General features: G+C 44.0%; 1 protein-coding gene across 4 annotated transcripts in view; it reads right to left on the bottom strand.

The window, feature by feature from the left end:
* The window catches only part of SULF1 (sulfatase 1), a 317465-nt gene that overhangs the window by 143356 nt on the left and 151586 nt on the right, over window positions 1-22523 (bottom strand). For all 4 annotated transcript variants that reach the window (XM_030215333.1, XM_030215349.1, XM_030215358.1 and 1 more), the window contains one exon: window positions 19433-19584. In XM_030215333.1, the coding sequence (XP_030071193.1) occupies window positions 19433-19584 (152 nt within the window). The remainder of the gene's footprint in view (window positions 1-19432; window positions 19585-22523) is intronic.

The raw sequence follows: 22523 nt of genomic DNA, 5'->3' as shown, positions 1-22523 counted from the left end.
ATATAAAAGCATAAGGAGACTGGCAGCATGAAGGATAGGTATCAATGTGGGTGGCCTCAGAAGTCAGGACAGAAAAGAGAGGATTGTGTGTTGCTCAGGATATTCTTGAGCAACAGGAAGCTACATCTCTCCTCAACTGTTCAGAGAATGGAAAGAGAAATGCTCAGTTGATGTTTGCGCTTAAACTGTGCTTGGAATTTGAACCGAGAGGTTGCAGAGAGATGGACAAAGCCACTGCTGACAGATGACCAGAGAAAGAGGCATAGACCATGGAGAAAGAAATACTCCAGTTGGAACAAGAAGGAATGGCAGAAAGTGTTTAGTGATGAAAGCACTTTCTACATCCTTGGAAATCTTGGGAAAAATATTTGGAAGGAGGTTCCTGGGAGAAGAATATAAACTAGAGTGCCTGAATCTCTAGATTAAGCACCCAACCCAGCAAAAGTAATGATCTGGGATGGGATGATCAATGCACACAAATACGTTGAAATCCTCAAGAAATGCATGCTACCATCACTTCTTCCAGGAAGACAACGCTCCATGCTATTGAGCAAAACAGTGGCAAACGGCAAGAAAAAGAACCCAGTGAAGCAATTGCATGGCCAGCACAGTCTCCAGATCTCAATCCTATTGAGAATTTATGGCATAAGTTGTTACTAGAAATAGCTAAGACAGCCAGTGAACAAAAAGGAACTTACTGATGGGTCCTTTTACAAAGTGGTGGTATGCCCAAAATGGGCTTACTGCTCGCTAAAATGGAAGTACCGCCAGGCTACCACAGCAGCCCGGAGGTAGTTCCCACCCCCAGCACGCATCATAGCCGGCACAACATATTTTTTTTAATTTTTTTAGCGTCTGTGTGTTCCTGGCGGTAATCGGGTAGTGCTGCACGCTTCCTAGTTACCACTGGGATAATGCGGGAACCCTTACCACCACCAAAATCCAAATAAATAAATGGGTGTCGGAGGCATAGCAAAGGCATGGATGTCCTTCTCACAGAAACATCCACATTTTGGATGTCCTCAACTGCCCGACGGAGGGAAAGAGATATGGGACTTGATATACCTCCTGAGGTTTTTTTGCAACTACATTCAAAGCGGTTTACATATAATCAGGTACTTATTTTGTACCAGGGGCAATGGAGGGTTAAGTGACTTGCCCAGAGTCACAAGGAGCCGCAGTGGGAATTGAACTCACTTCCCTAGGATCAAAGTCCACTGCACTTACCACTAGGCTACGCCCAACACTTGGACATCCTTCACCCATACTAAAAACAAACAAACAAAAAAAAAGACGTCCCAAAGGAGCACTTAAACGTCTTCATCTGGACTTGTGTTTTTTTTAAGGTTGTAGATGGCAATTTATTTAAGGTTGTAGACAACTATTATACACGCAGCTTGTCTGCGTGTATGAAGCTGTCTTTGGCATGCGCAGAGCAGCCACGCATAATGCTTGGCTGCTCTGCACTGGCTTCCCCTCCTTAGGAAGGAAATCATGTGCAAATGAGCTAACAGCGAACAGCTCATTTGCATGCGATTTCCTTCATGCATGTCCGTTCCTTTCCGAATCGCTAAGGGATCGGTAAGGGAAGGGCTTTTTCCGTTCAGTTAGTGCATCAGTTAGTCCATTGCAGTGCCCCCTAGGGTGCCTGGTTGGTGTCCTGGCATATCAGGGGGACCAGTGCACTACGAATGCTGGCTCCTCCCATGACCAAATGAGTTGGATTAGGTCGTTTTTGAGATGGGCATCCTCAGTTTCCATTATCGCCAAAAACCAGGGACGACCATCTCTAAGGTCGACCATCTCAACATTTATGTCGACAATCTCCAAGGTCGACCTAAATGTTGAGATTTGGGCATCCCCGAACGTAATATCGAAACAAAAGATGGACACCCATCTTATTTCGATAATACGGGTTTCCCCGACCCTTTACGGATCTGTCCTGCGAGGACGGCCCCAGGAAAACTTGGGCGCCCCTGTTCGATTATGCCCCTCAATAGGTGACTCCCAACCTCTAAAATTACCCTCACGTTTTCTTTGAAAATCAGATTTTTAAAACTACCTTCTGGCTAAAAGCGTACCAGTACAAAAAGCAGGTACAAATCTCTGAAGGTACTTTTTCAAGGGACAATAAACAAAATACCCAAGTAGTTTTGCTTTGCTTGCTGGTGAAAAACCCCACAGGACGTTACCCCAAGATTTTGCACCAGCGGTAGCAGTTAGAGTATTACCCCATACATAATCCCGCAAAAACCAAAACACTGGCTCAGTAAGTCATAATGCCCATCATAGGACTGACACATCACGTAATTTCTAGACTGTAAGAAAACAGGATGTTTTTTCGAGACTGATATTTATTTATATCTCTTGTCTGCTTCCTCATCTATAAGCTGAAAGCAAATTGAGAGCATTTATTATATAAACATGAAATACTATTACAGAAAGAAGAACTAACCTCAAGGTTCAAACACCATCTGGTGAGAAGGGCAGTGGGGAACACAATCAGAAATTCCAATGAGTTAATTAAAAAAAAGTGTCATCAAACAGTTATGAGAAATTGCTTATGACCAATTGTTTTTTTATTTAGAAATAAGAAAAGTAAAAAGCCAAGCAAGAGCCTCGTCATATGCTGAGTTCAGTTTTGTTAGACTGAATGTAAGACATTCTTTTAGTAAGCTGTGGTGAGCGCTAGCTTTAACAGTGTGCTAAAGTAGTCAGTGCCGGGCAAAATGGAAGAGACTATATTATAAAGATCAAAACTGCAGAGCATATTCAAAAGCATGGATTAATGAGAAAGTCAACATGGATTTAGTGAAGGGAAATCTTGCCTCATCAATCTAGTACATTTCTTTGAAGGGGTGAACAAACATGTGGATAAAGGTGAGCCGGTCGATATTGTGTATCTACATAAGTACATAAGTAATGCCACACTGGGAAAAGACCAAGGGTCCATCGAGCCCAGCATCCTGTCCACGACAGCAGCCAATCCAGGCCAAGGGCACCTGGCAAGCTTCCCAAATTTTCAAAATTGGTTAAAAGACGGAAAACAGAGTAGGGTTAAATGGTCAGTATTCTCAATGGATAAGGGTAGATAGTGGGGTTCCCCAGGGGTCTATGCGGGGACCACTGCTTTTTAACATATTTATAAATGGTCTAGAGATGGGAGTAAAAGTCAAAATCAGCAACTCTAGTATTTGACACAAACCTGGCACAGCGCTGAAGGTTTTGATTACCTTCAGCGCTGTGCCAGCTTTGTGTCAGTTAAGTACTAGAGTTGCTGATTTTGCCTTTTAAAATTGCTTTAAAGATTATTATTATTATTATTATTATAAACAAAGGACATTATAGCATTGGAAGGAGATGATTAGTATGTATGAAGTGCTGCAGATCTGGAATAGCTTTGAGCTATAGGTGATCTCATAACCTATATAATTGCTATAATTGTTATTTTTAAAAGAGTAAAACGTCAATTTACTTTTATCTGTTCTATACCACTAATTATTTTGTAGACCTCTATCATATGCCCCTCAGCATCAGCAGTCTCTTTACCAAGCTGAAGAGCCCTAACCTCTTAAGCCTTTCCTCATATAAGAGGAGTTCCATGCCCCTTAATCATTTTGGTCACCCTTCTTGGAACCTTTTCTAATTCTGCTACATCTTTTTTTTTTTTTTTTTTAATATAGCAACCAGAATTGTACACACTACTCAAGGTGTGGTCGCACCATGGAGGGATACAGAGGCAATATAATATTCTTTGTCTTATTTTCTACCACTTTCCTAATAATTCCTAGCATCCTGTTTGCTTTTTTGGCCGCTGCCACACACTGGGCAGAGGATTTCAGTGTATTGTCTATGATGACACCTAGATCTTTTTCTTGGGTGCCAACGCCTAAAGTGGACCTTAACCTTAACTATGATTTTGATTATTCTTTCCAATGTGCATCATTTTGCATTTGTATGCATTAAATTTCATCTGTCAACTGGATGGCCAGTGTTCCAACTTCCTACGGTCTTCCTGCAAATTTTCACTGGCTTTAGCTCTCACCTTTTTAAGTTGTAGCTCAGGGTGAGTCAGGTATCGTAGGTATTTTACCATCTCCAGGGGGTTTACAATACAGAGGACCTTCTATTAAGCTGAGGTAAGTGCTAGCGCTTGCTTGAAAGGGCTTACCATGGGTTGCGCTCAGGCGTCCCGCGTAAGATCTCAATCTGCATGTGCAAACCACACGCTAAACAACATTTGAATTTTTTTTTCCATAGAGGGGGCATGTATGGGGGATGGAGAGTGGGTGTGTCTGTGCAAATCAGTTAGTGCATCTATATCACCGCGTGCTGACTATTGCAGGATGAGTGCGTGAGCCCTTTCTTCCCAAAAAATAGATGTTGGTAATTGCTCACATGGCTGCATGCTAATGTCAACATTAGTACATGCCAAAAAGACAAGTGGGAAAAAGTGTTTACTTTAGCTACCAATATACATAAGTCACTTGTTTAAAAAGTTGGGGGAATTCAATGTAGAATAATGAATTAGATGAGTAATATCTGGGGATAATCGGGTTAATACCACGTTTTTTTTTCTGTTTACTATTTAATTGATCTCCTTATCTTGTTTCACTCTCCCCATTTAGTGGTCTAAGGAAGAGAATAGAATTACCTGACTGAAATAATTCCTATATATTACTTTCTCTGTATGTCCGGCAAGTTGTTTTATCGCTTGTAAAAATTTAAATGGTTATAAATGAAAAAAAAGTTGGGGGAAAAGACCTCAGATGCCTGTGCCTCTAATTGCTGTTATGCCCAGGGCTTTTTTTGAGGGGGTACAGAGTACTGGCACCTTTTCCATTGTCTGCTAAAATTGACCCAGGGTCCCCAAGTTTTAATGAAAGAGTTCAGGCTCTACACACCAATTCTGCCTTGTCATAGATTCTGTGACTTGTTGCAGGGGGCCTGGCTAATGTGGGGTGGGTCCCTCAGTGATCATCCCACCTCTGAAGGGTGGCCTGGCATTTGAGTACCAGCACCTTTTTTGCTTGAAAAAACACACTGATTATGTCATATGGTACAGCAATTCCATCATAGTGCTGGCTTCAATCACGGGTCATAAAAACCCCCCAACAATTCAATTTTTATATTTATGCAAGAAAAATTTTTTTTTTCAAAACGTGAAAGCAGTACCTGAGAAGCAAGGCAGCATCGAGTCCCCCGAGGAAGCCATTTGGTGAAACAGGTCCCCGTACGGACGTTTCGCTACTGCCGTACACCACTACCCACAAGATAATTTTCTTTCTTATCTTTTTTTCACATTTTGAAAAAAATATTTTCTTGCATAAATATAAAAATTTTATTGTTGGGGGTTTTTATGACCCGTGATTGAATTGCTGTACCATATGGCTTAACAGCGCAATTAAAGAGGCAGAGGCATCTGAGGTCTTTTCCCCCAACCTTTTAAACAAGTGACATATGTATATTGGTAGCTACAGTAAACACTTTTCCCCACTTGTCTTTTTAGATTGTACTATTTGTTTGCCAGTGGGTTTCCAGCATTTATTTTGTAACATTAGTGTATGACCATTAATTCAAATAATGTAAAACTGACCATTTTACTGCTGTAGTAAAAATGGCCTGAGCACACAGGAAAGACCTGCGTAAGGGCTTGCTAAGGCCACAAGTTTGTACCTGAAGCAATGGAGGTTTAAGGGGTCCTTTTACTAAAGGATGTAAAGCCCATAATGCACAGTTAGTTCATGCTAACAAGCTACTGCAGAAATGCTGTAAAGCTATTTAGATATTTTTCCCGTTTGCATGCGCTAACCTGTGCGTTACCAATTTTTTAAAAAAATGTGTTTTGCAGTGTGCATGTCATGGGTAGAGAGTGGGTGTTCCTGCTTTATCCAGCTAGCGTGTTAGGATTAGCATGTGCTAACTGGACAATACTGGGTTAACGAGGAGGCACTTACCTTAACGAGGAGGTAAGATACATGCATGTGGCTGTTGGCACTGCTGGTTCCCTGCCCCCTCTGATGTCAATTTCCTGTTTCAGCAGAACCGACAGCTGCACACATGTATACTGTGGCTCTGTGACTATCTACGCATTCCCTTAATGCCTGAAAGCATAAGAGCCAACTTTTCAACATTTTTGTGATTGCTAAACCCAATGGAAATTACCTCTCCCTAAACAAAAAGAGTTTGTTCAATATTAGGGGTGCTCAAGCACCTACAGAGCTGGCTTCTATAGCTGGAGGGGGCATGTGATATGCTTGGAGGAGGGGGTGTTCCTATCCAGGTAGCAACCAAGCTAGGTACACCACTGGCTAGGAAAGAAGAACAGAGAAAGTACTTTTCTACTAGTAACTGCTGTTATTTTTTGTTCTGGCCACTGTCAGACAGGCTACTGGACTAAATGAACTGTTTTTCTGTCTCAGTGTACCACCTCATGAATCTCTGCTTTCTTTCTACATATTTGCAGACAGCTCCCAAAAGTATGAATTGAAAATGATCCAGACCTCTATGAAAAATACTGATCTGCTTTCTTTGAATTTATTTATTGGAACAATATAGTAACAAATGCTTATCATCACTATAATTTGGTTTGCATTCCTCTTGTCACATGAAATACATTCTTTGTCTAGGGCTTAGTATTCCAGTTTGTTCCGTGAAATTACATTTCACGGAACAAACAGATTATCTGCTTTTGCAAGAATTACTCCTTCACCCCCTCAATTTGACCCTAGCACTCTCCTCCTGTCCCTATCCTCCACCCTGTCTCTAGGCTCCCTTCCTCTCCAGCCCTAGTTTCCACCACTTCCTTTCTCCATCCTCATCCCCAGCAGTCTCAACCCTCCCACCCAGTTCTCTCTCCCCATGCTAATCACCACCCCCACCAAATAGCCAGCCATGCACCCAATCACCGTCATCACAATGACAGGTTAGATCATATTGGAAGAGAGGTGCAGCTGTAGGGTCAATGAAAGGATGTTGAGGGTAGGCAAATATTGCACTATAGTAATCTAATGCTTGGGATTTGTCAAGCCCTAGATTAAAGTTAACTGGTGAACTTTGTCCACTCTGTCCCTGTTGAATATCAACCTCATATCCTCATGTTTTTTTAAAGGGTGCAATGTTCTAATCTTGTAGCCATCGTGCATAATAAAAGCCTATAAAAAGAGGGAAGGTCCTATTAATGCTTTATTGAAAATAGCCTTGCTGCTTTTGCTTAATTTCAAACACTTTCAGGCATGACTAATCATGTGTTGTGGATTCCAGGCCAAGAGCAGCTGCAAAAGCAATGTCAGAGGGAGAAACGTTAAGTCACACAACAGCAATAGGACAAGCTAACCGGCTGTGACCTTCCTCTCTTTTCCTCTCAGCAGTAGAAGATGCTGCCAGAACTGCCATGGTACATTTTTGTGGTCATTGAGGCACAGTAGTATAGGAGAAAGACATGTACACTGTCACATGGTGTAATGTAACTGTTTGAAGAAACTGATTACTTTGGCAGCAGCTAAAGGATATTATTTCCCGGGAAATGTCTAATAGTGCAAACACCCAAAGCAAAATAACCTGCATGAACTCTGAGGTTACAAATTGGTTATTATACAATCACACTGCTTAAATGTATATCTCCTCTATTATCTTTCCCTATACCTCCTCCTCTGGAACTGTGCTAGTCAGGTAAGTCACTTATCACGCTGCACCATATGCCTGGAATAGACTTCCTGAGCCGGTACGTCAAGCTCCATCTCTGACCGTCTTCAAATCTAAGCTAAAAAGCCCACCTTTTTGATGCTGCTTTTAACTCCTAACCCTTGTTCACTTGCACAGAACCCTTATTTTATCATCCTCACTTTAACATACCCTTATCTCTTGTTTGTCCTGTTTGTCTGTCCTAATTAGATTGTAAGCTCTGTTGAGCAGGGACTGTCTCTTCATGTTCAAGTGTACAGCGCTGCGTACATCTAGTAGCACTATAGAAATGATAAGTAGTAGTAGTAGTAGTAGTAATCTGTGCCTTTCTTCTCCACCATCACCTCCAAACTCTGTTCTATCTTGCTGTGCTGTACACATGGAATATACTTCCTGAGTCAGTATGTCATGCTGCATCTCTGGTCCTATTCAAATCTAGGCTAAAAGCTTATCTTTTGAAGGTGCTTTTAAATTTATCCTGTCTAATACCCATGTTGTTTTAATCATTCCCATAATAAACTCCCTAATCTCTTATTTGTTCTGTTTGTCTGTCTTGAATAGATTGTAAGCTCTGTGGAACAGGGATTGTGTTGTATGTGCTTGTGTCCTGCCCTATTTCAACAGGAAATGTACATAAGAGGGCAGGGCTGGATTGAGAGTGGTCTGGGCCCCCCATCCGGCTGCTGCCTGACACCCCCCACCACTGCTGCTATCCCCTACTGCTGCAGCCGACACCTCCACTGCCCTGGTCCTACCTGAAGGGCCCTGGTGGTCTAGTGGCCTCTGTGTGTGTGTGGGGGGGGGGGGGGAGCATGCTCTTTTCTGCCCACTGTGTTGCTACTATTCCCCTGCCTGCTGGTGCCGCCGTGTTTTCAAAATGGCGGCTGAGACTTCCCACAGTAGTCTCGCTGGTCTTGACAGTCTCACAAGATTTCCGCAGGGAGTCTCGGCCGCCATTTTTAAAGTTCGGCGGTGCCACGCAGGGGGAATAGCGGCAGCACAATGGGCAGGAAAGAACATGTCCCCCCCCCCCCCACAGAGGCCACTAGATCACCAGTGGCGTGCCTTTAAAGGTAGGATCAGGGAGGGCTGTAGTGTGCGGCAGGCATCTGGGCAGAGCCTCTGGGACCTCAGACACTGCCCGGTTGCCTGAATGGTCAGTCCACCCCTGTCAGAGGGAACGGGTTCCAGCTGAGGCACAGAGGGGCATAATCGAACAGGGCGCCCAAGTTTTCCTGAGGGCGTCCTCGCAGGATGTCCCGGCGAAGGGGCGGGGAAACCTGTATTATTGAAACAAGATGGGCGGCCATCTTTCGTTTCGATAATAAGGTCGGGGACGCCAAAATTTCAACATTTAGGTCAACCTTAGAGATGGTCGTCCCCACTTTTTGGTGATAATGGAACCCGAGGACGCCCACCTCAGAAACTACCAAATCCAAGCCCTTGGTCATGGGAGGAGCCAGCATTCGTAGTGCACTGGTCCCCCTGACATGCCAGGACACCAATATATAATAATACTTTCTTAGGTTACTCCTAAGCCTATTCCCTCTTAACTTCATTGTATGCCCACTCATTCCAGAGTTTTCCTTCAGTTGAAAAAGGCTCACTTCCTGTACATTAATGCCCTTGAGATATTTAAACGTCTCTATCATATCTCCTCTCTCCCCCCTCTCTTCCAACGTATACATGTGGAGGTTCATAAGCCTGTCCCTATATTTTTTGTGTTCTAGACCGCTTACTAATTTTGTAGCTGTCTTCTGGACCGACTCCATCCCGTTTATATCTTTTCGTAGGTGCGGTCTCCAGAACTGCACACAGCACTCCAAATGGGGTCTCACCAGAGACTTACACAATCGCACTACCACCGCCTTTTTCCTGCTGGTCATCCCTCTTTTTACACACCCAACCATCCTTCTGGCTTTGACTGTCACTTTTTCTACCTGTTTGAAAGCTTTAAGGTGTAGGAATATGCTAGCCCTTGCTCTCAGTAAAATACAGGCCAATGGCCCAGGCTAAGAGCTAGGCCTCTTGAAATCCAAAAATCATCTCTGATACAAAATACATTTCACTGCAGCGCAAGCTGAAATGAGTTCCCAGAGAGCTAGGCCTGTAAGAATCTGAGATCACCTTTGACACAATTATATTTCACTGTAGCAAGTGCTGAGCTGGCAAGGGAGGGGGCATTTGCTCTTGTCCACAATCCTGAGACTGGCACCTACAAGACGTCATGAGCAAGATTGTTGTGGTTATGTAGAGACAGTACTGGGTCAGCTGCACCCCAGGTGAGAACATCCAAAAGGAGGGGGCTAGGGGAACGTTTGGGGAACATACAAAGTCATCTAACAAGATGTGCTCTAAGCATATCTTGTTTATACTTAGAGCTTGATAATATGTGATGTCATTTTGATCAATTGATAAGGGCTGAAGAGCTCTGATGAGAAAACTGGGGTCCATTGGAATCAATGGGATTGAAATAGCATATAAGGAGCAGTCTGAGGGGTATTAGAACAGAAGAAGAACAGAGAAGGAAGGCTACAAGAGAAGGCAGGTGACAGACGTGTCGTGGACTGCTGTTCAATTCATATGAATACCTGTTTGCCTGTACCATCATTGGGTGAGATGATAATGCTAATAAACTGTCCTACCATATCTACTGCATACTGGGTTTCTTTCTAATTGGGGAATTTGCCACTGCTCAGACGGTGTAGAATTGTCATGAGCAGATGCAAGGTTGGGGTGATTAATTATCTAGAGGGGATTTGCAATTCTGTCCAGGATAGCAAAAAGCCCCTGGCTTCCGCTGCTCAACCGGGTGAGGCAGATCTAATTAATTACAAAGGTCATCAGACACAATCACCCCCAAGTCCTGCTCTTCCTTCATACACTAAAGCACTTCACCCCCTATACTGTACCATTCCCTCGGATTCTTGCGACCCAAGTGCATGACCCTGCATTATTTAGCATTAAATCTTAGTTGCCAAATATCAGTCCTTTCTCACGTCATTCATGCCCTCCAGGTTGTCCACCCTATTGCAGAGTTTGATATCATCTGCAAAGAGACAAACCTTACCAGACAGCCCTTCCACAATATCGCTCACAAAGACGTTAAAAAGAGCCGGCCCAAGGACTGATCCCTGCGGTACTCCACTGACAACATCCCTTTCTTCAGAGCAAGCTCCTTTTACCACTACCCTCTGTCTACTACTACTACTACTACTATTTAGCACTTCCTTCCATTCAACCAATTTTTAACCCAATCAGTTACTCCAGGTCCCATACCAAGGGCACTCAATTTATTTATCAGCTGCCTGTGTGGAACCGTGTCAAAGGCTGAAATATAAGTATACCACATCAAGCGCCCCTCCCATGTCCAACTGTTTGGTCACCTAGTTGAAGAAGTCAGTCAGATTCATCTGTCATGACCTGCCACTAGTGAAGCCATACTGCTTCGGGTCTTGCATTTCATTCAGTTTGAGAAATCTCACAATCCTCCACTTTAGTAGCATTTCCATTAGCTTACTCACCACTGAGGTCAGACTGACAGGTCTGTAATTCTCAACTTCCTCCTTACTTCCACTCTTCTGCAAAGGAACCACATTCGCCCTTCTCCAGTCCTCCGGGACCACTCCAGTCTCTAAGGAAGCATTGAAGAGGTCCATCAGCGGAGCCACCAGAACCTCTCCGAGTTCCTTGAGCACCCTCAGGTGTATCCCATTAGGTCCTATCGCTCTGTCTACTTTTAGTTTAGCTAGCTCCTCACAAACATACTCCTCAGTAAACAGGTCTTGGTGTACCATCCATCCATCCATTCACTTTAGCCTTTGTTTTCTGCAGCCCTACCCCCGGCCTTTCATCCGTGAACACAGAGCAGAAATAATTGTTAAGCAGTTCAGCTTTATCCTTATCATCTTCCACATACTTTTCTCCCTCAGCTTTGAGCCTCACAATGCTATTATGGCACTTCCTCCTGTCACATATCTGAAAAGGTCAAATCCTCCAATTTTTCGGCATGGAATGCTGGAATCCAGGGGATAGTGGCTAACTAGTTATATCATGTGTTGTAACCGTCTATCTGCGAATATTCAGCGGGAGATAATCAGTTATATCATGCGATACAGCCAGCTATTTGCTCATATTCAGCGCATTACCAGCTAAGTTTGGTGGTCAACTTGGGCAGTCAAAAGAGCAGGCCTATCTTTGGTCAATTTCAACTTAACCGGCCAGCACTGAATATTGTTTATATGTTTATTCCACATTTACAGTTTAAGTATACTATTTTGTATCTATTTATCTGTGTGCATGTCCACTTTGCAAATGCATGCTATCATGACTATGCACATAATTACAGACTAGAGCTAGGCATGTATCTGGCATATACACATGCATATATGCATATATACACACAGATATATGCCAGTATTCTAAATATAATCCTCCTGATAGTCAGCTGGTGGCAGTCAGCATTTTGTTTTTTTTTAAAAGCTTACCGTTGCCAGCTAGATTAGCTCCCACAATTCAATGCCGGGCCATGTCCAGGCACTGGCACTAAATACCGGGGGGTTAATTTTGGGCAGGCTGGCTGCCCGAGCTTACGTGGCCCTGGACGATATTCAGGGGGCCTGAATAAAAGAGTTGTGTGGGCCCTGGCTGAGTATTGGCCAGGACATGCACAACTTGTATTTGGGTTTTTTGGACTCTTTTTTTGCAATTGATCCCCTGAAAAGCCCCTCTTCTCCCCCCCCCACCCCCGGCCCACAAGTCAGAACTCCTCCTACCCCCCCCCCTCCCCAGAATGATCCCCATCCGTACTGTCCAGATACGCCCCCTCTGGGCCTACCTTTCCTGCCCACTTAAATCTCCTTGAATATCGGCCGGAATGTGAATAACTGATATGTAAATATTAGCACCTACTTTATAGAATCATCCATATGTTGTGAGATGTGGAAAGTAAATGTGAGTAAGCGGAACATGTGTGTATGAGAGAATTCTGAATGGGGGTGAGGTGGGGGGGGGGGCTTTGTGTTTTGGAGTTGGGATGGGTTGGGAGTTTATATGCAAGCTATCACAATCCATCTAGGTGGATATGAGAGTATGTATACATTTGTGGTGGTGGGATATGTGTATGTGTGTATGAGATGGTGGGGTGCAGATGAAGAGGGGCTAACTCCATCTTCCCTTCTCCACTTCAGTATCTATCCCCATCTCTTCCCCTCCTTTCCCCTCTTTCCACACTTCTGTCCTCCATCCTTTTCCTCTGCTCCGTCCCTTTCCTCCTACCTTTTGTCCTCTCCACCAGTCTTCCCTCCTTCTCCTGCCATTCAGACTTCCTAACACTTACCACTTGCCTCTCCATTTTTGCTGGCTCTCAGTTATCTATGGGTCCTCACCAACATAGCCACCCAGTTTCTCCACCATCTCGTCAGTTGATGGATTCTGGGCTTCCCACTAATTCTGGTGTCAGCAGCTACCTCTGCTAGTGTGTTTTGTTTTTTTTTGGTATGTGTGTGTGTGTGGGGGGGGGGGGGGGGGGGGGGGGGGGAACAGGATCTTGACTCCATGCTACCCCGGTGCTTCTAGCTCTAGCCCTCCTGATCTCAAAGTCTGCACACATGCAAAGAAATACATGCATGTGGCCATATGTACAGACAGACAAAACCTCAGCAACAGGTGCTCCTGCTTTATGTGAAACGGACTTAAGAATAAAAGGGAGTGATAACTGGCAATGAATGATGAAATCGGAACCTCAGTGAAACTGTTCCCAAACAATCCCATTCTGTGGATCAGACCCCACAACTGGAACATCTGTGTCCTCAGAAAAATTCTAGCAGAAACGATGCACATTAGACATTGAGGGATGTACAGCAGGAAGCACTTTATGTAATCCCAGGACAGTGGGCAAGTCGTCTTGGCATTTGTTTTGAAAACTTTGTGAAGAGTGATCAAGTTCAGATCATTTCCAGCACTTGTTGGCTTTCTTATTTTTATTAAATACATCTGTTCTCATTCATGTATGAGTTTGAGGCTTACATGGTGTTTTTTTTTTCACAGTAAAGAGGAAAACAGCTGAGGTGAAGGTCTTTGCATGTGTGTAATAGCTGGAAATCCACTGCAGTGTATCCGTTTTACCGATCTGTGGCACTGTTGTCTTCCTACTGGCTGTAGGTTCAAAAGGTAGATCACATTTCTTCAACAAAACCAGATTTTTGGAAGGATGACCTATAAATAATAAATGGCTAGTTTCTAACCAAGGGAAATTCATGGCAGCTAACATCCTGCTGTATATGCATCCCCAGTACATTTTGGTGTCAGCTAGCTTTAATAAATGTAGCAATTGATTGATTTGAGAGAGAAAGAGGGCTGCTTCTGGTATTTAATTCATGCATTGCTGGTTGTGTTTGCCAATTATTTTGCCATATATCCCCTTCTTTAGGCTGATATACACAGACAAGCTGAAAAGCAACTACTGCCGCAGATATGACCTTATAGCTGAAATAAACAAGACAGTGGAAAATGAACAGGGCAGGCAGTTGTCTTCCTCTGCTGTGAAGGAAGGAATAAATGCATGGGCGTAGTTTGGGGTGGCAAAGGATGGGGCGGCGCATATTAGCATATTCATTTGTGTGTGTATATATATATATATATATATATATATATATACATACACACACACATGCAAATGAATATGCTAATATGGAAGAAGAGAGCTGGCTTTCTCCCTCCCTTCCTCCTTACCCAGCACTCCCTCTTTCTCTCCTGACCCCCTTTCCCATACCATGCCAGTGTAGACCGTAGAAATGCATATGCTCTATTTGTAGATCCTTCAAGAGGTAGTGTGTCATGATTTAGGCTCTACACCCTTCCTGATGTTTTGGTGCCACCTCAGTAAGGCCAACACACAATCTCTCCACTACAAAACACTATACACAAACTTGTGCAAAAACACACTCAACCTTACCAAACCATAACAGCACTAATTCCAATGACAGGACGAGCTACAACCTTATGCTTGGAAAGGCAGCACTGTAATTACACCAGGCTCTAAAACACCAGTACACCGCAGGGGGGCACCAACCTCTTGAGGGCGCCGCTGCGGTGCTTACCCTCGCCGCTTACCTCAGCTCCGTGCCACACTGGGGGCTTTAAATCTTTTACCTCCAATGGTCGCAGCAGCTGAGCAGCGTCAGTGAAAGCGCTGCCGACATATCCAGCCTTCCCTTCGTGCTCGTTGGTTCCCTCAGTGTCCCGCCCTCGCAAGGAAATGACGTCAGAAGAAGGCGAGACACTGAGGGAACAAACGAGCGAGCACGAAGGGAAGGCTGGAGACGTCAGCAGCGCTTTCACTGATGCTGCTCAGCTGCTGCGACCATCGGAGGTAAAAGATTTAAAGCCCCCAGAGCGGCGCGGAGCTGAGGTAAGGAAAGGGCAGAGAGGGACATGGATGGGAGGGCAGGGCCCAGGGAGAGGAGAAATGGCTGGAAATGGAGGGGAGGGGAGAGAGGAGAATTGCTGGATATGGATAGAGGAGGGAAGGGCAGAGAGGGACAAGGATGGACATAAATGGGAGGGCAGGGTCCACGGAGAGAGGAGAAATTGCTGGACATGGAGGGGAGGGGAGAGAGGAGAATTGCTGGATATGGATGGAGGAGGGAAGGGCAGAGAGGGACAAGGATGGACATGAATGGGAAGGCAGGGCCCAGGGAGAGAGGAGAAATTGCTGGACATGGAGGGGAGAGAGGAGAATTGTTGGACATGGATGGAGGGGAGGGAAGGGAAGACAGAGGAAGGAGATGCACATGGATGGAGGGGAAGGGAGAGAGAAGAAATGCTGGGCATGGATGGAGGGGAGGGAAGAGAGAGGAAGGAGATGAGATGAGGGAAAAGGAAGAGAGGAGAAAAACTGCACATGGATGGAGAAAATAGGCAGAAGCTGGATCCACTGGACAGTCAAGTCTGAGGAGGATCCAACTTTTACTTACGGATATAGAGCAAGAAATGAAGAAGAAAGGAGGAAAGTAAAGAAATAAATGGAAAGGAAGCCCTGGAAACGGAGTTAAGAGGACAGATAGCAGCAGAATCAGATACTGGGCCAGCATGATCAGAAAAAGAAAGTCACCAGACAAAAGTAGAAAAAAATCATTTTATTTTCATTTTAGCGCTTGGAATATGTCCACTTTGAGAATTTACATCTGCTATCTTACTTTGCAATGTATAGCAATTTGTTTCTAAGAATATTGCTGACAATTCCCGTCAGTGTGGCAAGTGGTGAGCGATCATTTTCACAGTTAAAAATCATAAAAAATTATTTGCAATCAAGTATTTCGCAAGAAAGGCTTGTAAGCCTTGCCATGATTGCTATTGAGAATGATATATGTGCCCAGTTAGATATCAAAGATTTAATTACTAGTTTTGTGAACATGAAAGCACGAAAAGCTAAGTGGTTGTAAACCCTCTATTTGTTGAGCAATCCCACAAAGATGCACTCCATCTTTCAGCTCCTATTTCCTTTGCATCTTGTGCCACACGGGGGGGGGGGGGGGGGGGGGGGCACCAACTGATAGTCTGCAGGGGGTTACCAGAGACCCTAGGCACGGCCCTGACTGCACCTTGATCACACATGAAAAACACATGACAACAGATATGACACAAGGAAATAGAAATTAAAAAAATATGAAGGCAAAATACTGAACTGGAAAGTTACCTCAAGAAGTCAGACTCAGCATGCAACAATACCAGAAAAATTGAAACTTACATGCAAAATATCACAGATGCACATTTCCAAAAGCTGACATATTCCAATTAATGAACTGTGAATAAAATACTTTTTTCTACCTTTGTTGACTGATCATTTAGTTTTTCTATTTGCTTTGGTCCCAGTGTCTTCTGTTTTATGCAGTGTCTTCTTCCATTTGATATTTTTTTTACTCACCATGCCAACCATCCTCCTGTGTCCTTATGTGTCCTGTCTACCATCTGTAGCCCTGTCCCTGTCCTTCCTCCAGTTTCAGCATCTGCCCTCAAAGTGTTCTGATCCAGCCCTTAAATTCAGCAGTTTCTCCTCCATCCATATCCAGCATTTCTCCTCACTCCCCTCCATCCATGTGCATCTACTTCCTCTGTCTTCCCTCCCCTCCATCTATGTCCAGCATTTCTCCTCTCTCCTTTCCCCTCCATCCATGTGCATCTCCTTCCTTTGTCTTTCCTTCCCTCCATCCTTGTCCAACATTTCTCCTCTCTTCCCTGCCCTCCACTCCATCCATGTCCAGCACTTCTCCTTTCTTTCCTCCCCTCCATCCATGTGCATCTCCTTCCTGACTTTCCTCCCCTCCATGTCCAGCAACTCTCCATTCTCCCCTGCCCTCTCCTCCATCCACCCATATCCAGCAAATTACCTCTCTCCCCTGCCCCTCCATCCATCCATCTATGTCCAGCAATTCTCCTCTCTCCCCTGCCCTCCTCTCCCCTCCTTCCATCCATATCCAGCAATTCTCCTCTCTGCCCTGCCCTGCCCTCCTCTCCATCCATCCATGTCCAGCAACTTGCCATTCTCCCCTGCCCTCTCCTCCATCATCCATATCCAGCAAATTACCTCTCTCCCTGCCCCCTCCATCCATCCATGTCCAGCAATTCTCCTCTCTCCCCTGCCCTCCATCCCCTCCATCCATCCATGTCTAGCAATTCTCCTCTCCCCTGCCCTCCCCTCCATGTTCAGCAATCTCTTCTCTCCCCCTGCCCTCCCCTCCTCTCCATGTCTGTAAATCTCCTCTCTCCCCCTGCCCTCCCCTCCCTTCCCATCCATGTCCAGCGATTCTCCCTGCCCTCCCTCAGCTCTCCAACAGCCTTCCACTCCATTCCTTCCTGCCTCCCCCTGCATGTTTAAACCTTTTATTTTCCTCGCAGTGACAGCACTGAAGGAGACAGCGCAGCGGGCTCGCCTCCAGCCTTTCCCTTCCCACAAACAGTATTCCGCCCTTGCGTTAACAGGAAATATATCATCGCAGAAGGTGGGACACTGTGTGAGGGCAGGGAGAAGCTGGAGGTGAGCCCGCCAAGCTGTCTTCTTCAGTGCCATCGCTGCAAGGAAAATAAAAGATTTAAACATGCGGGGGGGGGGGGGGGCAGGAAGGAACAAAGAGGAAGGCTGTCGGGGAGCTGAAGGCGGGAAGGAGGGATCGAGAGCTGCAGTGTTGCGCCAGCCCTATGTTTGGGGGGGCAATGCCCCCCAAAACTACACCCATGAATGAATAAAACACAAACGCTAAGGTTATTATCAAAACACTCTGCAAATAAAACCATCGGGTCCTATATTCAGACCGTGGAAGGGAGCCTGCCTGACTAACCCCTGCAGTTAGCAGTCAGTCCGGATATTCAATGCTGAACCATTTCCGCTGACTGGCATTGAATATCTGGATGTTTTTTTGGCTGGTTTAAATTTAATCGGCCAAGTCGATATTGAGCACTGGCTGGTTAAGTTTTAACCAGCCAAAGAGATTCCTGTATTTCACCAGCCTAATTTGGCTGCCAAAGTTAGCTGGCAATGCAGTGAATATTAGTGGATGGTCAGTTATACTGCGAGATATAACCGGCTATCTGCTAAGCACTAACTGGCAATTTTCAGCAGGAGATAGCTGGCTATCTCCTGCTGAATATTGCCGTATAGCCGGTTAAGTGCCATGTAATTGGCCAGGAGCCATTCCTGGTCATTTAACTGGCTTTAAACATCGGGGGGAATTGTGTCTCAGGGACCACTGCAGTGTTGCTCTGAAGCTGAAGGTGGAGGAATGATCATTGGGATCCTGGTACAGGCCCAATGAGAAGATCCAGGGGAGAGGGAGAAGGAATCCGGGGAGAAGGCAACAGCAAGAACCTGCTGTGATAAAAAGGAGAAACTGCAGTGATAAAGGGTGTTTGTGTGCATTGTCAATTTCAAACTTGTGGTTGCAGTACAGAACAGGAGCCATGTGGATCCAGCTGGGAGGGATAAGCAGGACCTTCTTCATTGTTTGGAATCTGGTATAACTGCACCACTGTCTAAAGCCTCAAATAGGAGGGAGGTGGGGACAAGGTCAGTTCATGCCATGTTCCTAGGGGCCCTTTTAACTAAGGCGTGCCCCAAAGTGGCCTGCGCTGCTGTCAGTGTGTGTTTTGGTCCATTTCTTGAGCATGCCTGGAAAGAAAGGTTTTTTTTTTTTATTGTGCCGGAAAATGGACTTGCAGCAAAATGAAAACCAACGTGCGTCTATTTTCGGCCTGAGACCTTAATTCCATCCGTTGACTTAGTGGTAAGGTCTCACGCACTAACCAGGCGGTAAGTGTCCAGCGCACGCCAACTGCCGATTACCACTGGGTAAGCACCGTACGGTAGAAAATACCCCGTGTTTTGGGCACAAGCCAAAAATAGAATTACCACCGGGGCATGCAGTAGCCGGGTGGTAGTGCCCATTTGACGCACATTGGGTGCACATAGGCGCCTTAGTTAAAGGACCCCTAAGTGCCCTTCAATAACACCTGCTGAAAGTGATGGAGTGGTCAGAAATACAGCTGCAACAGAAAAATATAGTGGATATTTACTGATACAATAACCATGAATATCTATGTACTGAGCATCCTGTGCAGGTAAAATTCAGACAGATCATATACCTATTGTTACATAACAATAAGTGAAACACAGTGAAATACAAATTCCAATTGAAAAGAATTCTAGGTCAGAAGGCAAAAAAAAGAAAGTTTGCTTAAGCAAGAGAGACAGTACCTTATCGTATTCAAACCCATGCTTCTCCTTGTAGCCATTGCGACAAACCGTGTAATTGTAGAAACGTGAGTTCTTGACTAATCCAAGCCACTCGCGCCACCCAGGAGGGATATAGCTACCATTGTACTCATTCAGGTATTTTCCAAAAAAGGCTGTGGATTGGAAAAGATGAACTGAATTCAAATGCATATACTCAGAATATGGTCATCCAAATCAGTTTGTCACATATCGACGTCCATTTCTCATGTATTTTAGAACAGGATCTTTCTGACATACCGCCTGTTCTAAAATACATGAGAAATGGATGCACATGTGCCAGTGATGTCCAGCATAAGTGGGGCAAAACAAGGGACATGGACAGCTTGGTGACGGCATAAGAATGTCCATGTTATAAAATGCAAACGAAAGAAAGTCTTGAAGGCCCAGTTGTGCTTCTGAGACAAACAAGAGTCCTTTTATTCTGAAAGTCCCGACATGGGCTGTGTTTCGGTGTAATGACACCTGCCTCTGGGGTCAAAAATCACAATAGTCTTAAAGGCACAGAAAGAAAAGGAAAACTGTAAAAGCAGGTTCCTTGCATTGGTAATGTCTCCTACCTAAAGAAAAGCAAACGCTTGTACTCACGCTTTCATGATGAACGCTGTCGGTAACCGTGTTGGTTGCTTGTGTTTGTGTACTGCTTTACCCTCTCTTTTGTTACCGTGTTATAAAATGGCCACAAAGATCTCTGTGGGCCTTTTTCAAAGGACACTAAAAATAAGCATGCACTAAATGCTAGAGATGCCCATATATTCCTATGGGCGTCTCTAGTGTTTAGCATGCATCAATCACTAGCATGCGCTAAAAAGGCTTCCGCACCTTTGTAAAAGACACCCCCTATGTGCAGTGTACAGGTATAGCCTAATAGTTAGAGCAGATGAGTTAGCCTAATGGTTAAAGAAGTGGGCTAAGAACCAGAGGACCCAGGTTCAAATCCTATCTCAGTTCTTTGTGATTTTTCTTTTGAACAATTCTGAGCCCTCCTGGGACAGAAAAATATCTACAGTACCTGAATATACACTTCTTCAATAGCTTTCAGGCTTCTTATATATTCAGCTACAGTAGCTATTTTCCTGACCCTGGAAGGCTCACAATTAAAAATAAAAAAAAAAAAATCGGCAAATAGCTGAAATAGGATTTGAACCTGGGTCCCTTGGTTCTCAGTCTAATGCACTAACCATTAGACACTCCTCAGCTCTGCATAGATTTTTATTAAGAAGTTCATATAAAAAAGATTTTAGCATCATAATTGTCCATAGTTCCTGAAGCTGTCATGGATTCTGGAATCTCTTGCTTGTTTCACATTTTTTTTTGGGGGGGGGGGGGGGGGGAAGGGGTACAGCAACCATTGGGGGATTAAGGAGGTGACTTGTTTTAATCGCTCCTGTGGACATCTGCTTAATCAGAGCACCGGTCTAAATAACGATCAATCTCTTTGAACATAGACACATAGTAACATAGTAAATGACGGCAGAAAAAGACTTGCATGGTCCATCCAGTCTGCCCAACAAGACAAACTCGTATGTGCTACTTTTTGTGTATACCCTACTTTGATTTGTACCTGTCCTCTTCAGGGCACAGACCGTATAAGTCTGTCCAGCACTATCCCCGCCTCCCAACCACCAGCCCCGCCTCCCACCACTGGCTCTGGCACAGACCGTATAAGTCTGCCCAGCACTATCCTTGACTCCCACCACCGGCTGGCTCTGCCACCCAATCTCGGCTAAGCTCCTTAGGATCCATTCCTAAGGATCCATCCCTTCCCCTTTCAAACTCAGAGCTGGACATCCATATTTCGGCCCCTCTCTAATCCTGCCCAAAATACACCCAGACCACACCCCCTTGCCATGAGGATGTACTGCATTTTTAGACATCCATGTCTTGGATTTATAAAATTGTGATTCACATTTCTATGCAATATGGAATGTCTAAATGCCAGTTTTCAGATGTCCAAAACACAAATAGAGCTTCTAAAATAAGGGCCAGGTTTAACTCACTTTTGTAAATATTTATACTTCAGAATACAGAGCTGGGTTCTGCAGATGAAACCTTTGAATTCTGAGCAATTTTCAAGCATGGTTTTCTTTAATTTTATTCAGTTATTAAAGGTAAAAAATCTTGCTTTTAGTATGCATGAGTTAACCATTATAGATTCATTAACAGAGAACAAATTGTAAGCCACATTGAGCCTGCAAATAGGTGGGAAAATGTGGGATACAAATGCAACAAATAAATAAATTATGCAACATATATATATATATATATATATATATATATATATATATATATATATATATATATATATATATATATATATATACAGTTAAAATACTGCAGAAAACTAGAAGGCCTTGGTTATTAGAAGATAAGATTTCTTATATAAAAAATAGAATATTGATGAGAACAATGGTATAGAGGTTGTTCAGCAAAGACAGCTGTACAGTAGCCTTAAAGAGCACATTCAGTAGTTTCATGCAAGATAAATTCTTCAAAATCGAGGTCAGCCCTTTGAAACTGGCACATTTTCCCAGTGAAATAAGTTTGCGAATTTCCCAAATTGTAGCGAATATGGTTGGAATGGCCATCGATTGGCAACAGGATTAGAGAGCTGGCACTGTATCATGTATGAAAGAAACATAAAAATACATTTTCACCTTCTACTAGTGAAGCCAGCTTAGGGTCCAAATTACTTAGGCTTTTCGCTCTTTTTAATCTGTGTCTAAAACATGTACCTAATCATTTTGAAAAAAGTTATGTGCTCGTTGAAAGATATTAGAGCAGCACAGACTGGCATCATTGGTTGTGATGACACACTGCAGACTCAGCTCCAGTTCATCATTAGTTTAAAATATAAGCTTAATGTATTGTGTTATGGTTTTGTTACATGTTATGTTTAAGTTATTTTGTTGAACTTTCATTTTGTATTATTAGGTGTGTTATATTTCTAGTGTTGTGTTGGGTGCACTTTGTACATTGTACTATATTTTAATTATGCTGTATCTCTCCTAGAATGCCTTTGGTTGTAAAGACAAGAAATAATATAAATCTAATA

The sequence above is a fragment of the Microcaecilia unicolor genome, chromosome 1 (assembly GCF_901765095.1).
Source record: "Microcaecilia unicolor chromosome 1, aMicUni1.1, whole genome shotgun sequence".
Classification (NCBI taxonomy): Eukaryota; Metazoa; Chordata; class Amphibia; order Gymnophiona; family Siphonopidae; genus Microcaecilia; species Microcaecilia unicolor.
This window is presented reverse-complemented; position numbering and strand designations above follow the sequence as displayed.